At 40.0% G+C, this 15,496-nt stretch overlaps 1 protein-coding gene across 2 annotated transcripts in view; it reads left to right on the top strand.

Annotated features, from left to right (window-relative positions):
* ALCAM (activated leukocyte cell adhesion molecule) overlaps nt 1–15,496 on the top strand; it is a 125,514-nt gene that overhangs the window by 87,344 nt on the left and 22,674 nt on the right. For both annotated transcript variants that reach the window (XM_071758051.1, XM_071758043.1), the window contains exons 3-7: nt 910–1,129; nt 5,459–5,523; nt 5,957–6,044; nt 6,897–7,079; nt 14,624–14,748. In XM_071758051.1, coding sequence (XP_071614152.1) covers nt 910–1,129; nt 5,459–5,523; nt 5,957–6,044; nt 6,897–7,079; nt 14,624–14,748 — 681 coding nt within the window. The remainder of the gene's footprint in view (nt 1–909; nt 1,130–5,458; nt 5,524–5,956; nt 6,045–6,896; nt 7,080–14,623; nt 14,749–15,496) is intronic.

Here is a 15,496-nt window from a genome sequence, read left to right as displayed (position 1 = left end):
AGTGCCATAAGGTACAAGGGATAAAAGAGAATTAAAACATTTTCAGCCCTCAGCACAATACTGAACATAAAAACAGAGTCAGCCTTTCACCTTACTCTTTTTAGAGGCAGATAGTTTACGTCCCTGCTGTGAGTGTGTGGTGTGTCTTTGTGTGTAGGGGCAGGGGAAATGAAATCATGCAGAACTCAGCCTGTAACTTTGTCTCTCAGAAAAATAAATTTTTCACTGGTAGGTTTGTGCAAGGTCGTCAACTTTGTGGTCCACTATAGGGTGTCAACTGCATACTGATTAAGATAAGGAGGGTATCTAGAAAATTATGTTTTTGCGGATGATCTTGAGATGCATAAGTACCAACATTTGATTGTATGTATATTTCTATGTCACAAGCTCTTGAGTCCTTTAAAAAAAAGAAGAAAAAAAAAAGGCTAAAGACTAATTTAGAATAAAATAGGCAGTTGTGCCTGATTAAATCCTGCATTTGGAATGAAGTCTGAATATCCCAGAAAAATAATATGAATATGTAAAATAACCATGAAAAAAAGGAAATCAGAGCTTTTGAGCCTAATTCACAAATACTCAAAGTCTGTTTCAAATACTTCTTCATGCAGATGCAGGTGGTGCCAGAACCACCAGCCTTCATCAGAGGAAACCCTATGCTATGCTGAGACTAAACCACAGAACTGAAAGTATTTCTACTGGCGATATTCTCAATGTGTACCATGACAGTCTTAAACTAGCTCTCACATTACACTGAATTTCTTGTTTGTACAGCAGAAGTTAATCAGGCAAAAAAGCCATCTGATGTAGTTTTCAGATTGTTTAAATTATGGGGTTTTACCAATTGCAGATCTTCAGGAACTTCTAAATGAATGTTTATGCAAAATAGAGGTGTTTATCCTTTTATTGTAGGAAATGCCAAATGGATCTCCAGTATTTATTGCCTTCAGATCATCAACAAAAAAAAATGTACAGTATGATGATGTACCAGACTACAAAGACAGGTTGAGTCTTTCAGAAAACTACACATTATCCATCAAGAATGCAAGAATCAGTGATGAAAAGAGATTTGTATGTATGCTAGTTACAGAAGATGATGTTTCCGAAGAGCCAACGGTAGTCAAAGTCTTCAGTAAGTAATCTAGTTGCTACTACTATTAACATTCATCAACATCTAAGTCATAAATTACAAAGACTTCTGTTTAAGGGAAGGATTAAAGACAAGAAAGTAAATTTGGCTGAGTAAATAATAAAGACTAGCAAATTTCTGCAGCTTTCAAAAATGTAATCTGCTGGTGGCATTTACGTAACAGGACTGCCTGCATTTGCAGTTTATTCGTGATAAGTGCTGGCTCAAAGAGAATTTTAGGCTTTGATAATGACTCGCTTACGTGATGTCATTTGGCCTTGGAAATGAAAAATGTAAAATTAGCACTGGTTATTTTCCATTTATTCTCTGAGCAAGTTTTTCTGCAGGAGGGAAGCATTAACTGTGTGCGGTCTGTCTGCAGGGTTAGATCAGAGGCGAGGTTTAAACCAGCTCTGAGTAGCCAGTGTGCAACGATGTGAACTGTGAATGAGCAAGCAAGAGGCTGGAAAACAAGTTGCTAGCTCCAGATGCTTATTTTGTCCCTTGCTGAGCTGTCAGGAGGAAGCCCAGCCTTGAGATGTGCTTTAGAGCACAGCAAAGTCTATCAGCATTTGATAGATCTATCAGCCCTATCTCATGGCTGATGTGCAGTGTGAATTCCCATGCTCTCGTACAGTCCTGCTCTGAGCTTTCCAAAGAGTGTGGGCAAACCTAGCCTCTTCCTGGTGCTGATTCAGAGCAGGCATGTAAACCCTCAGACCCTGACTCAGGCTGTGGAGGCTGTCTGCTGTTCCTTTTTAGGGACCCAGATCTGCTAAGCAAAGGGTCAGTGTTTGTAAATGCTACCCTGTGACTTCAGTGGCTGTCTTCCTCGACTTCAGTGGCTGTCTTCCTAGGCTTCATGTTTTTACATGACTTTTTTTTGGCCTTTGAGCCTCTTCAGATGCAGATTTGCAGATTAACTCACTGTTGTGGGAATGCCTTTCTTGAAGGGATGGGCAGCTTCAAGCAGACTATGCATCTCTTTTTAAAAACATTGATTGTTTTTTTGGAAGGGCACCCTTGCTCTTCTTTCAGGGAATAGGTGTCAGGGAGTTGTCAGTGGTGTCTAGGCAGAATCTTGTCAGTGGCATAAGTGAGCCTGAAGCTAGACTAGGAATCAACAGTAATTGCTTTATCTTGTTTCACTTTCCATTTGACTGCAAGAACAATCAAATTAATGACAGCAGGGAGGAGAGTGTTCAGAGCACCCATAGTAAACACAGCACTTCAAAGGAAATGGTAAAGAATTATTATGTTTACTTATCACACAGCAGTAAATATGTAGATGAGACAGTGGTATATGGTAAAAGGAAATGCTAACTGTTTGAATTACTGTGTACTGTCCTAAATATTAACACAACGCTAACTCAACCATGGAGCACAGCTTGTATGTTTTATTGTATGCATTAATACTTACAGTGAAAGCTTCTGTTTACTAAGGAAGATGAGAATACAGGATGCCACACATGTAATGTGGCCAGTTTAGCACTGCAAGAAAAAAGTACCCTTGCAGTTTTTAATTTTGAGTTTACAACTTTATTTAGAGTTCTCTTAACCTCTCTGTGTTTAACTTCTTAAATCTGGGGCTTGGGGTTTCACTTTTTATTATTGCTTGCTTGCTTTCTTAGTCTAATTAAGACGAGTGAAGAGTAGTCTGCAAACTTCATTTGTTTAAACAGCGGAGTTTCTAAAAACTTCTTGAATCACAGATAGAGGTGGCTACAGCAGTGCAAACCCCTGTAAACCAAAAGTTCTGTGCACCTGAAACTCAGCCTGGTGGCTGGACTCACTGATGGCTGAAGATGGGTTTCACTGGGGCTTGTCATCTCCTCAGCTTTGCTAACTGCTTAACTCAGAACTAACAAGCTGAAATGTCTCATTGCACAAGTACCACCTGCCAGTCTCACTCACTGGACCACTCAAATGTTTAAGTTCTACCAGCTTTCCAGATGGATCCTGTCAGCATCTTTTTTTCTGGAATACAATAGCCAGTTTCCAAAGCAGAGCAGCCCAGCAGACATCAGCTGTTGTCCTGTTACACCAGTGCTTGGCTTTTGCAGTCAGTGATCTCTTTTCTTCCCTATTATACAGCCTACAGAGAGTTGCAGAGCACCCTGGCAAGCTCTTAAGCTGGGAGATAAGCAGTGTGCTGAAGTTGCAAACCCACCAAAGTGGGCTCTGCTGCTGCCAAGTTTAAAATGTCTTCTTGCTTCAGATGCTGAGCTAGTGAATGCCAAATGAGTCTTTTATAATGAATTATGTTGGTGCCCACAGTGCAGATGTGGGGACCCGGCTGCAGGCAGTTCCCTTTCAGAATCTACTCTGAGACAGCAGATGGTGGCATCTCAACTGGGGCCCCTGTTCTGTCACCAGAGCACTTGAAATAGGTTGGATATTAGAAAGAATTTCTTTACAGAGAGGGTGATCAGACATTGGAATGGGCTGCCCAGGGAAGTGGTAGATTCTCCATCCCTGGAGATATTTAAAAAGAGACTGGATGTGGCACTCAGTGCCATGGTCTGGTAACTGCAGCGGGAGTGGATCAAGGGTTGGACTTGATGATCTCTGAGGTCCCTTCCAACCCAGACAATTCTATGAATCTGTGAATAGTGAGAGCCACACAGGGGTCACAAAGCAGTGGGTCCTTCCCTTCCTTTGGCGTGAGCATTGGAGAGGAGGGTCCAAAGCACAGAGTAGGTCTTCTCAAACCAGTCCTAGGGGCTGGGGGTGGATGAGAGATTAAAGACAGGAAAGCAGAGGTGGTAAAAGATGTTCTGGGTTGTGGTCTGATCAGCTGTGACAGGCAGCCACCTATGCCTGTTTACAGGACCTGAAAATCTGAACCAGAAGGCCTGTTAATGGTCTTGTAAAAACTGATTTGCTTGAATTGATGTGAAAATTTTTTGCCCTGGACAGGCTTTTACAGCAAATAGGTTAACCTTTTTCCTTCAAAACTAACAAAGAAATAAGCATGCACATATATTAAAATAAAAAGAATCTTTACTAGGCCACTGAAGAAATCGTGATGGTTTTGGTGCATAGCTTTGACCGTTTCTTTTGTTTATTTTCAGTTTCTGCCACAAGCAAAGCTGTTTGAAAATATCATATGAATATCTTCTTTCGTTGTCTTTCATTTCTCTTTTAATGAGCTGGTTTGTTAGGTCCTGGCATAGTCCTCCAAGCAAAGGATATCTGTGCGTTTGTGTGCACACAAACACAGATGCACACATGTAGGCACACATGGGCAGAGCGAGTGGATTGTTGCAGGAAAGTGTAGGCTTTTTATCTTTGTGACAGCAGGAGAAGTACACCTGCACATGAGTAACTTCAGCAGGATTTTGGCAAGGTGGTGGAAAGTTCACTTGGGGATGAGATTACTGACATACATATATTATTTCATAGAGAGCTCAATTTAGGAAAGGGATTCTGTATGCTGGCATTGTTAAGGATGTTTCAATCTGTGAATGTATATAATATATGCACACTATATCTAGCGTTCAGAGGCTTTCTTTGACTGTGTAAACAATGATTTATTTTTTTCCCCTCTTCTGATTAAATTGGGGGTAAAACTATCTCTTTTGGAGATAAAAATTTGCATTCCGGGCTTCGGGCCAAACAATTTTAACAGACAAGTTATATAGTCTCTAGAAAGTAGTTTTTTTATAATGGAAACACTGATAGATCCTCCACTTTGGCAAGCTAAGAGGTCCATCTACCATAATAAAAGTAAATAAGACATACTGGCACTGAAGAAAAAGTTTATTTTTTTTAAGATAGTTACGACTAACTCAGAGTCAGTTAAAGTAATTACATTTATCTCTATCACCTGAATTTCTTAAATATAACAATCTGAGTTAGGAACAATAAACGTTAGAGTAATGATTAGGTTGAATTTGTTCCTTTATAATGTGACAGCTCAGTTACAATAATATCCACAGTAAAGCTGCTTTAAGTTCCTATAGGTTCTTTACCACCAGTTCCTTCTCCAGCAATGTGTATCATATAACTGAGATAGATTATATCTGGTTCTCTCCTCTGAGGTGTGGAACTGGTTTGCGTGTCTAGAATATGAATTGTCAGAATGAATGGAATTCATTATGGAACGTATGATAAATTTTCAGGTGATCATTTTTCCTTTTCAGTCCATTTACTAATACTGAGGTAGAAGTATCTCACTTTTTCTTCTTTTAATGACAGTTAGGTGAAACTATACCAGGACAGATTGTTCTATTTACTCTGAAAGTCCGTGTATCTTTTAGTAACTTTTTGTTTTTTCAAACATCTGTTTGTGCTCCCTTGACTAATGCCTTTATCCTTTTTATGTTTTAGAACAACCCTCTCAACCAGAAATCCTACATCAAGCAGACTTCTTAGAAACAGAGAAGCTACAAATGGTAAGAGCAGCTTTCTCCCTCAAAGTTATGTGCCTCATGGCTGCCTGAAATTCCTTTGCAATCAAAACGAAGAGAGGTGATGGACTGAGGCTCAGAGAAGGTACACATGTGCACACCTGTCCTTCAGAGGTTGTGATTTAGAGACAGACTGAGCACAGAACATTAATACACTTGTGTATTAGCCCTGCGTCATTCTGCAAAGAAATAGAGGTCACGCTGATCCTAGACACACCACTGAACCCTCTCCCAAACCTGAAGCCTCACCAATGGGATTTGTCTTATTTAAAAAGATAAATAAGTAAATAAATATGATTTGGAGTTAAGCAATTGAACTTCGTAGACATTTTTACCCAAAGCAGCATGAAGAGAAAAAATAGAATTATATTAAAATACTATGGAGAAAAACAGTGACTAATTCCTATCTGTTTTGCAGCTCGGGGAGTGTGTTGCAAGAGATAGTTATCCTGAAGGCAATGTTACATGGTACAAAAATGGGAGAGTTTTGCAGCCCGTGGAAGATGGTACGTTTCAGTATTGGCCAGAGGCCACAGAGGAATGTATGCATGAAGAACTTGGATTATAAGTGTTGCTCTACTTCATTCTCAATTATTGTTCCTTTGAGAAAACTACTTATATGGAAAGAGGAAACTGGAAGAAACTTCTAGGCCTTCCAGAGCACCCAAGCTACGCTATATAATCTCTCTCTTTCAGTTCCAGCTTTAAAACCACATCATGGGGAGGAGAGTTGCCTTTGTTAATGCTATTAAAAAGCTATTTAGCTAGTAGAAACCTTTATCTAATTTCCAACTTATTATAAGGTATTAACTGTCTCCATTTCACACCTGCCCAGGATTGTGATTTGGACCATGTAGATCATCTTACACAGATACTTATTTTTTAGGATATATAGGAGGAACATTTTTTTTTTCCCTCCCTTTCAACTTTAATTTTGAAAGAGTGATCGGACCACAGTATGTTACCTTCCATAAAAAAAGAGAATGCTTACAAAATGAAGTTATAAATATGATCCTCTGTATTATTTTTGCCAGCACTTTTGAGATCTTCTTTCTGTCTTAAGAGTTAATCTGAGATTTGTATTAAAAAAAACCAACAAAAAACATCACCAATTTGTAATTAGTTTTTTGGTTTTGATTTGATTTAAAATGAACAGTATGTTAGGACTGTTTTGTTGATAAAAGGTTCCTGGAATATGTCAGTGGCAGTACTAGAAGTAACCTGTACAGTATCTTGGGTAATTTGTCATGTGGCTTGCATGTTTGCAGCCTGATAACAAATACAGAGCAGTCAGCAAAATTTAGGAGGAATGTTGCAAATTCTGTCTATGTGACACTGAAATAGCATTTCCTTTTCAGTTGTAGTCATAAATTTGCAAAAGCTTGTGAACAAATCTACTGGACTCTTTACCATGACATCTTCTCTTCAGTATGTGCCAACAAAGGAAGATACAAATGCCAAGTTTTCTTGCATTGTGACCTATTATGGACCATCTGGCCAGAAGACAATACAGTCTGAACCAGTTGTCTTTGATGTTCACTGTAAGTTATTAAAAAGCATCTATTACTATATGAAATCTGCCTGCGGGGGGGGGGGGGGGGGCGGGGGGAGAGAACAAAATCAGGGAGAGTGTACAAAACAGACATTTCTGCTTGGCTGACAAGAAGTTTTTTTCAAAGCTGATCAGCAGCATGGAGGTCCAAGTACATTGTCTGTGTAATTTTTACTTGTCTTCAGATTTACCTGAGATTTTTTTTCTTTCTGGCAGTAGAATTTTGAGATTGCATTGACAAGAGGAAAGTGGTAATCACAAGAAGTTACAGTTAGAACTGTGAAAAGCACATTTAACAGAAGAGTGGCTGAGTAGAATGATTCTCTGTGCCCCTTGAAATATGCAATAAATACACAATACCTTTTTTTTCATATAGTCTAATGTTTCTCACTTTTTCAGAGTCATCACTAAACAGCTAAGGTTGGCAGACTACCTTGCACAAAGCTCCGTGGCTTCCCTACAGTTCCTAGATGCTGATTGTTTTCTTTTCACATGTTAAATTATCATTTGAATGTTGGTACACTTCTAAGTTGAGAATTTGTGTATTTACTCCCAGCTGGCCTAAGTCCTAAAGTAACTTTCTTACTCTCTTACTGACCAAAGTGGAACTTGTCACAAAAGCACGGAATGTTAGGGGTTGGAGGGGACCTCTGAAGATCATCAAGCCCAATCCCCCTGCCAGAGCAGGACCAAAACTAGGGCAGGTCACTCAGAAATGCATCCAGATGGGTCCCTAAAGTCTCCAGAGAAGGAGACTCCAAAGCCTCTCTGGAGAGCCATGGCTCTGTAACCCTTACAGTAAAGAAATTCTTCCTCATGTTGAGGTGGAATTTCCTGTGCTCTATCTTGAATCCATTGCCCCTCGTCCTATCACAGGGCACAAGTGAGAACAGGTTGTCCTTTCTTGACTCCCAGCCCTCATATATTTATACACATTAATTTGATCCCCTCTCAGTCTTCTCCTCTCCAGACTAAAAATCCCCAGGTCTCTCAGCCTTTCTTCATAAGGCAGGTGTTCCATTCCTCAATCATCCTCATAGCCCTCTTTTGTACTCTCACAAGTAAATCCCTGTCCCTCTTGAACAGAGAAGCCCAGAACTGGATGCAGTAATCATAGGTGAGGTCTCACTAGGGCAGAGTAGAGGGGGAAAAGAACCTCCCTTGATCTGCTGGTCATACTCTTCTCAATGCACCCCAGGATCCCATTGCCCTTCCTGGCCACAAGAGCACATTGCTGTCCCATGGATAACTTGTCCACTCCAAGGTCCTTTTCCATGGGGCTGCTCTCTAGCAAATCACTTCCCAACCTGTACTGGTGCATCTTTTATTCCTTCCCAGGTGCAGGACTCTGCACTTGCTCTTGTTGAACCTCATTAGGTTCCTCTGGGCCCAGCTCTCCAGTCTGCCCAAATCTTGCTGAATGGCAGCACAGCCTCCAGATGAATCAGCCCCTCCTCCCAGCTTTGTGTCATCAGCTGATGACAGACTTGCTGAGAAGACACTCTGTCCCATCATCAGATAAAGATGTTGAACAGGACCAGACCCAGCACTGATCCCTGGGGCAGTCAGAGGTCTCCAGCTGAACTCTGCACCACTGATCACCACTCTTTGGGCTCTATTGTGTAGCCAATTGTTAATCCATCTCACTGTCCATTCTTCTATCCCACATTACCTGAGCTTGCTCAAGAGGATGTTATGGGAAACTGTGTCAGAAGCCTTGCTAAGGTCAAGGTAGACTGCATCCACTGCTCTCCCTGCATCTACCATTGACAGCATCATAGAAGACTATCAGATTAGTCAAGCATTATTTTCCCTTGTTAAATCCATGCTGACTACTCCTGATAACCTTCTTCATTTCCGTGTGAAGAGCCACTCCATCATTTTTCCAAGGAAGGAGGGGAGGCTGACTGTGATCTTGCTTCTTGCCCTTTTTGAAGACTGAAATGACATTGGCTTTCCTCAAGTCCTCTCATGTCAATAGTGACAGTCCTCTCCTGTCATTCTCCTTTGCATAAACAAAACAGGCTGCTGGCAAGGAAGGTCAGAGGTTGCAATTAGAGAGGGGGAAGAGGCACTTCAAAGTCTTGTAAAATTACAGTTCTGAAGGACTGTAGAAGGCAGCTGGTGGTAGCAGAATGAAGAGGAACAAGAGATCTGCAAGATGTCAAGTCAAGTGGTACCATTTATCCTGGATGAGAGTAGAAGGTCTTATGGCCATTCAAAGAGTCACCAACAAAGATAACTAGGCAAGGGTGATTTTAATACAGATTTATAAAAGTGCAACTTACCCAAATTCATTGGTGGGGTTCACTCTATTATTTACTATGTGAAAGGGATATGTAGGGACTGGAACTGGATCCCTGATTTACATGGGATCAGGGGAAATGATTTTTACAGGGATAGAAGATATGTAGTCCAGGACCAGGTTGGAGTGATTTGCACAGGAATTGAGGAAAACAATGAGGAAGGCCCTCCCATTGAGTCATGAGATTCAGGATGGACCCTCTTGCTTTCTGAACTCCTTCTCAGGGAGAAGTCTGGATGTGGCTGAATCTTGTCAGTGGTTTATGACTAAAGGGTTTAGGTGTAGGGATTTCAGTGTACTGCTTTAATACATAATTATGGGTCCGTGTGATTTGAAACAGCAGCAAATTGAGGTTGATTGACACTATTATAACAAATTACAAAATTAGATTATATGATTTTCTAGCAATACTTAATCACTTGACAGTCAACAATTTGTTATCATGGTTCAATTAAAGATATAACAACATTTCTAAACTAAATTGCTAACACACACAGATACAGACATTAACCTATGTTGAGATGTTATATTTCAGTACCTTATGATCATTGGAGTGCATGAAAAGAAGTTGCAATGAAATATTTCTCCAATTGATCCGCAAGATGGAATTACAGTAAATTATTATAATTCAATCTATTTGCTGCAAAATGAGAATTTGCTAACTGCTTGTGCTTTTTCATTAGATAGGCCAGCTTCCTTTGTGAGGCACAGGGTAACAGTCTGCTATGATCCCAGAGAGCTCCAAAGGGCCTCATTTCAGGATTGATACTTATAGGGTCACAGTACAATTGACTTCAGTCAGTGTTTTTCCTCGTGGCAACAATTTGAGTCAGATGAGCTTTGGCAACTTTCAGAATGGGCAGGAGGGGTCTCATACTTTTCCTGGATAACAGCAGCTCCAGGTACAGTTAAGGAGTGCTTGATCATCTAGACTCACTGGGTTTGAACCAGGACAAGGAGGTACACAATTGTTTTAAGTCACTGGTTCAATAGGTAAGGTCAGAAAGTGCCAGATTGTCTCAGCCCACTGCACATGCTATTGAAACAAAAACAATACTGGGCCTGCAGCCCTTGTAACTAAAGCAAGAACAATGTTGGCTGGTGTTGATACCTCAGTGTTCCTCAGTGAGTGAGAGATCTGCACCACCACAGCTTTCTGTGCACTTGAGGTAATACTTCAGCTTATAAAAGTCTCTGGTTTGGAAATGATGGTATCTTAAGTATATAGCCCAACCACCCAATAGACTCTTAATATACATTAAGTATCTGTAATCCAGTTGAATGCAAAGAAAATTAGTGAGGCATTAGATTTCCCTAGTTAGCACATATACTGTTGCTTTGAAGATGAAAGACATAGGCTTGAAGTGTCAGGGAATGTTCTACCTTGATAATCAGTTGTTTCTCCTTCACTGGTGAAGTTTGCTGAGACACGGAGTAGGGCGTCACGGTTGACCTTGGCCACATCAAATCAAACCTCAGAGCAGTTGCTTTGTGTTTTTACCTGGAGAAGTCAGAGTAAGCATCTTTTCACCAGTTGTTTCTCTAAGAATGACAACCAGCAGACCTGAGAGGAAAATCTTTGGAAGGTTAGCCATTATCCTAAGAAATAACATAGAGGTGTCAAGTCTGCAGCCACCTATCCTGTCACTTCTAAAGCTAGAGTCTTGGTTGTTGCTTTTTTGTTTGGTTGGTTTTGGTTTTGCTTTAAAGTTGGGTACCAAATTTCACGGGCTTTTTTCCTGTCATTTGTGGAGCCCTGTGGCTGTGAATAACTCTTGCTATATATGGCACACATTCACAAGGAAGAACTGCAGTGACCAGAAAGTACTTGTTGCTGTTGCTTGCCAAGAGATGCTTTGTTGTCCTCATTTCCCCATCACTTGTATGCATTAGGCTCACCTGTTGAGGTGAAGTGCTTGTAGATTTTTGTGATTCATGTATGACATGCACTTCCCATTAAGGACTACCCAATATGAAGGAAAAAGAAGGCAGCACATCAATGCAGAATAATCAGTGTGCCAGGTACCATGTACACTCCATCTTAAAGATTTAATGTTTGCTCGACTAATCCTTGTCCAGAAACATGCAATTTTAATACAGTATTATTATTATTATAGCATACTATTCGGTGGCTTTTCTTCCAGGTTTGGGTGGTTCTGATAATTTAGCCAAGAGAGGCAGACACACCCTTCAGCACTGAAGAAGCCTTGAGTTTTGGCTTTCAACTATGGAGTTATATAGTTTCCTGCTGTAACATCAGTTGCTTGCTCTGCTCAGATGCATGTGCAAATGAATTTGTGAAACTCTCTATTAATAGATGTCCAAAGCTTCAACAGATGGATTTCTTTACTGATGTTGGTTGATGATAATGACATGTCTGATTTGGTTTTGGTTTTTAATTTAGTTCAGTGATCCTAATTAGTTTCTTTCTCAATACATGGGATTTTTTTTAATGAGTCAGATGTAACGCAGATGGAAAAAAAAAACCCCATGGCAGACTCCAGCTCTAAGAAATGGAAGCCTTTCAGGCTTTTTTTTTTTTTTTTTTTCAGATTAATTTTCATATCTGTTGTGTTTTGCATCTCTGATGCAAGTAGAAAAAAGTAATAAAGACCTGATATCTGGGGAGATTTCTTGCAACTTGTACGTTTATCATAAAGAAATGGAGAAAGCATGGTTAAAACTATACCTACACAAGTTTTTTTTTAAAGATAGGCCTATTCAGTTAGGATCTAAGAAATGTTCTACTGTTTGGGTTTTTCTTTTAGATCTGGGTTAGTGCAGGCTCTAGAACTCAAGTGTTTAATAGCTACTTGACACCCTGGAAGCAGCCAGCCACTGTAACCTCGTATGACTGGAAGATTGAAATATCTCCTGCCAAGTTGGGTGCTAGTTGGAAATTAATAACTTAGCTCACTAGCAGTAGTTATCAGCTCTAATTTGCAGCTGTATCAAGCAAGCTACCAGAAGTAACGTGAGTAATGCAAGAGAAGTCTTGGAGCTGGACAGTTAGATAATATCTCAGATACCTGAATTATCTAAACTCCAGGTATATTGTGTTCTGCTCAGTTTTAATCAGTGTAAAAAGATAATGCTGGTCAGGCAGACTTTCCAATCATGCCCTGTTGTTCAGTGTCTGTCTTGGTATGGATAAGCTTCTTTTCATAACAGATTAGAATCAAAGACTCTTTATACTCATCCTGCTTCCAGCATCAGTGTTTTCCTTGAAATTAGATACTTGTGGCTGTGGTGGGTCTGGGATAGGAGCATTCACTTACTAAAAACTGCTTTTTGGTGCTGGTGCCTTGCAGAGAATAGAAGCTTAGGTTCATGGAAGCACAGGATAAGATGGGCCAGGCCATGTGTATGTGCCACTGAGAGGCAAGTTATGACTTCACCAGGCTGCTCCTGTTTATTAGGGAAAACTGGGGAGTACATTACTCATGCTAAATAGTACTCATCATTGCACTGAATATTGTCTTCAGGTTGTGTCTTCCTCAGAAGGTTAAGCACTTTAAGAGAACGATTTAGTTAGTTTTCTACTGTTTACTTCTGTAGTTTTTTTTTTTCCACCATTAATGAATGAAATTAAAGATTTTCTCTTAGTTGATTGCAGTAAATAGAAGGGTAAGATATTTCTACCAGAAGACTGGCAATTTGCAAGAATGTCATTCTTGTTTAACTGTGTCCGTTTTTAATCCAGTTCTGTTCATCTCTGTGGGAAAACTTGTTCCACATTAAAGTCCTAAAGTCTTTCTCATTGTAATTAATCCCTTTTCAGTAATGAAACTAAGACTGAGAAATTATAGGGTATACGGTATATCTAGACATTCTTCATGATAATTTTTTTTTTTTTTTTTTTTTTTTTGTCACCTTCATGTAAACTACAGAGCAGCGACAACCTCCTGCACAGGCTAGCTCACCAAACATCCCCTGAAAATGGGGTTTTGGCCCAGCAGCCACCAAGAGGCATTCATGTGATTCCTAGCCAGCTGCTTCATCACATCTTTTATATTCCCCACTGGCAGCATTGCTGGACTTGCCTTTCCTAAGCAGGCAGAAGTCGTGCATCAGCTCTGCAGGTACCGAGCTGGAAGCTGTTAGGATGTGGAAGGGCACCAAGGCTCCTGCATCTGAAGGAAGGAGGGACATGGCTTGTTGAAGCCCACTCCCCCCCTCCTCCTTTGATTAGGAGTGAGAGGCTGTGTTAGGGCTATCAGTCATCAAGAGGCCACAGCAGTGTGTGACTCCCATTATTGAGAAATCCCATAGCAGAAGACAGACGTGATGAATGCTTTAAGGGTCAGAAGGGCTGCGGAGCATACGCTTCACTAAACACCCAGAATCCACTGTCAGGCAAGCGTTTCTCTGCTGTGTAGATTTCTTTAGTGTCTCATAATAAAGTGCACTGTACTGTGTCCTAATGCAACTCTGGCATCCCTGGTAAAATTTTATTTATGTGTTGAAATGAAAACAGTCAGAGTTATCTGCCTATATGATTTCCTTTAAATTTGTTCATTTTACTTCGTTTTTGAAGAATTACATTTAGGCTTCTACTTACAAAGAGCAGCATGTATTAAAGCCTTAAAAAAATTACCAAAGTAAAATGTAAGTTATAGCTCAACTTCACTGAACATGACAGAAGCATGTTACATTTACAGTACTGTTGACTATGTTAAGGGTCCTATTATGTTCACCAAATTTATCTTTCTGAAAGCCTGTAGTGATCAGCATATAGAATAGGCTGAACATAGTTGCTTAGTTCATATTTCTTTCTTTTTAATGTAGGAAGGCTATTATCTTGTACTAACACAGGGCATTGAGAGCTTCAGTTGTTTTTCCAATTGCTGCATTCCTCCAGACAGCGAGCTTCACAGAGGACAAGTTAATCCCTCATAATGAAATCACACCATGAAAATGTTCATACTGATTAGGGCTTTTTCTTTTAAGCTCATGACATGGTTGTAATCACTGCTGTTTCAGTTACAGGTATTTTGGTGAAGAAAAATGAATTTAATGTAATGTGCCTTCTTTGCTTTCACTTCATCGGCAAAAATTTAGAAAGTGTGATTAACTTCAGTTCTTATGTAAGAAGATCTACACCTGTGAATGCCTTCACCTGTTTGATGATAAAATCCCATCCCATTCCCAGCCATGAATTATCATATCCATATGGTTACTGTGTTAGTTTTTTTCAGAAGCTATTAATGTGCACATTATTTTGACAGATCCAACAGAGAAGGTGACTATTCAAGTGCTGTCACAAAGTACCATTAAAGAAGGTGATAACATCACTCTGAAGTGCTCAGGAAATGGCAACCCTCCTCCACAGGAGTTCTTGTTTTACATTCCAGTAAGTCTTGTCTCACTGTCACTGCATAGTGAAATATTCTGTATTGTCCCTTTCTACAGACATTGCTACATGCCAGTGTATATGTGACTTTATAATAAATGAAGGAAGGAATGTGATGTGACTAAAACTGAAGATGCACATGGACAGTTCTGTCAGACTCTGAGAATGCCTCACCTTTGTTTGCAAAACATTTTGAAAAAAACCCCTTCTTCCTCCCATCCCACCCAATGTTGTTTTGGGTTTGGATCTACTGAAAATTGTGAGGCTTAATTTCCCATCATCAGATATTTTCATAAGAAGCAGTTTTGACAAAAAGGATTTACACCTTGAATTAAAATCACCTCATCCGTTGTCATAACAGGCGAAGATCCAGCAGTGGAAGCACAGGAAATTAATTCAGCTATTTTCTGGACTTCAACAGATGAATCTTTCTGCAATTTCTTTTCTTTATTTAATTGTTTGGTGGCATAACAACACCAAAATGAACAAATGTTTCAGCACAGGAGAAAGCGCAGAACAAATTGTCAAATGCATGAGATGCAGATTGATAAAAATGAAGGCTTTGGTACCATTAGTGCTGGTGAAATCCAGCCAGATGTGGCTTTTCTATTCTAAGAGTCCTAGTCCTGTTTCCCGTGTCCTGCTTCTCTCTCCTATTTTATCTTCTTTATTTTTGGTCCTGCTGTAGTAGTGAGCATCTTGAGAGAGACCAAAAGCAGTGGCATGCTTTCAGGTATTTCAGAAAACA

The sequence above is a fragment of the Heliangelus exortis genome, chromosome 1, assembly GCF_036169615.1.
Source record: "Heliangelus exortis chromosome 1, bHelExo1.hap1, whole genome shotgun sequence".
NCBI lineage: Eukaryota > Metazoa > Chordata > Aves > Apodiformes > Trochilidae > Heliangelus > Heliangelus exortis.
This window is presented reverse-complemented; position numbering and strand designations above follow the sequence as displayed.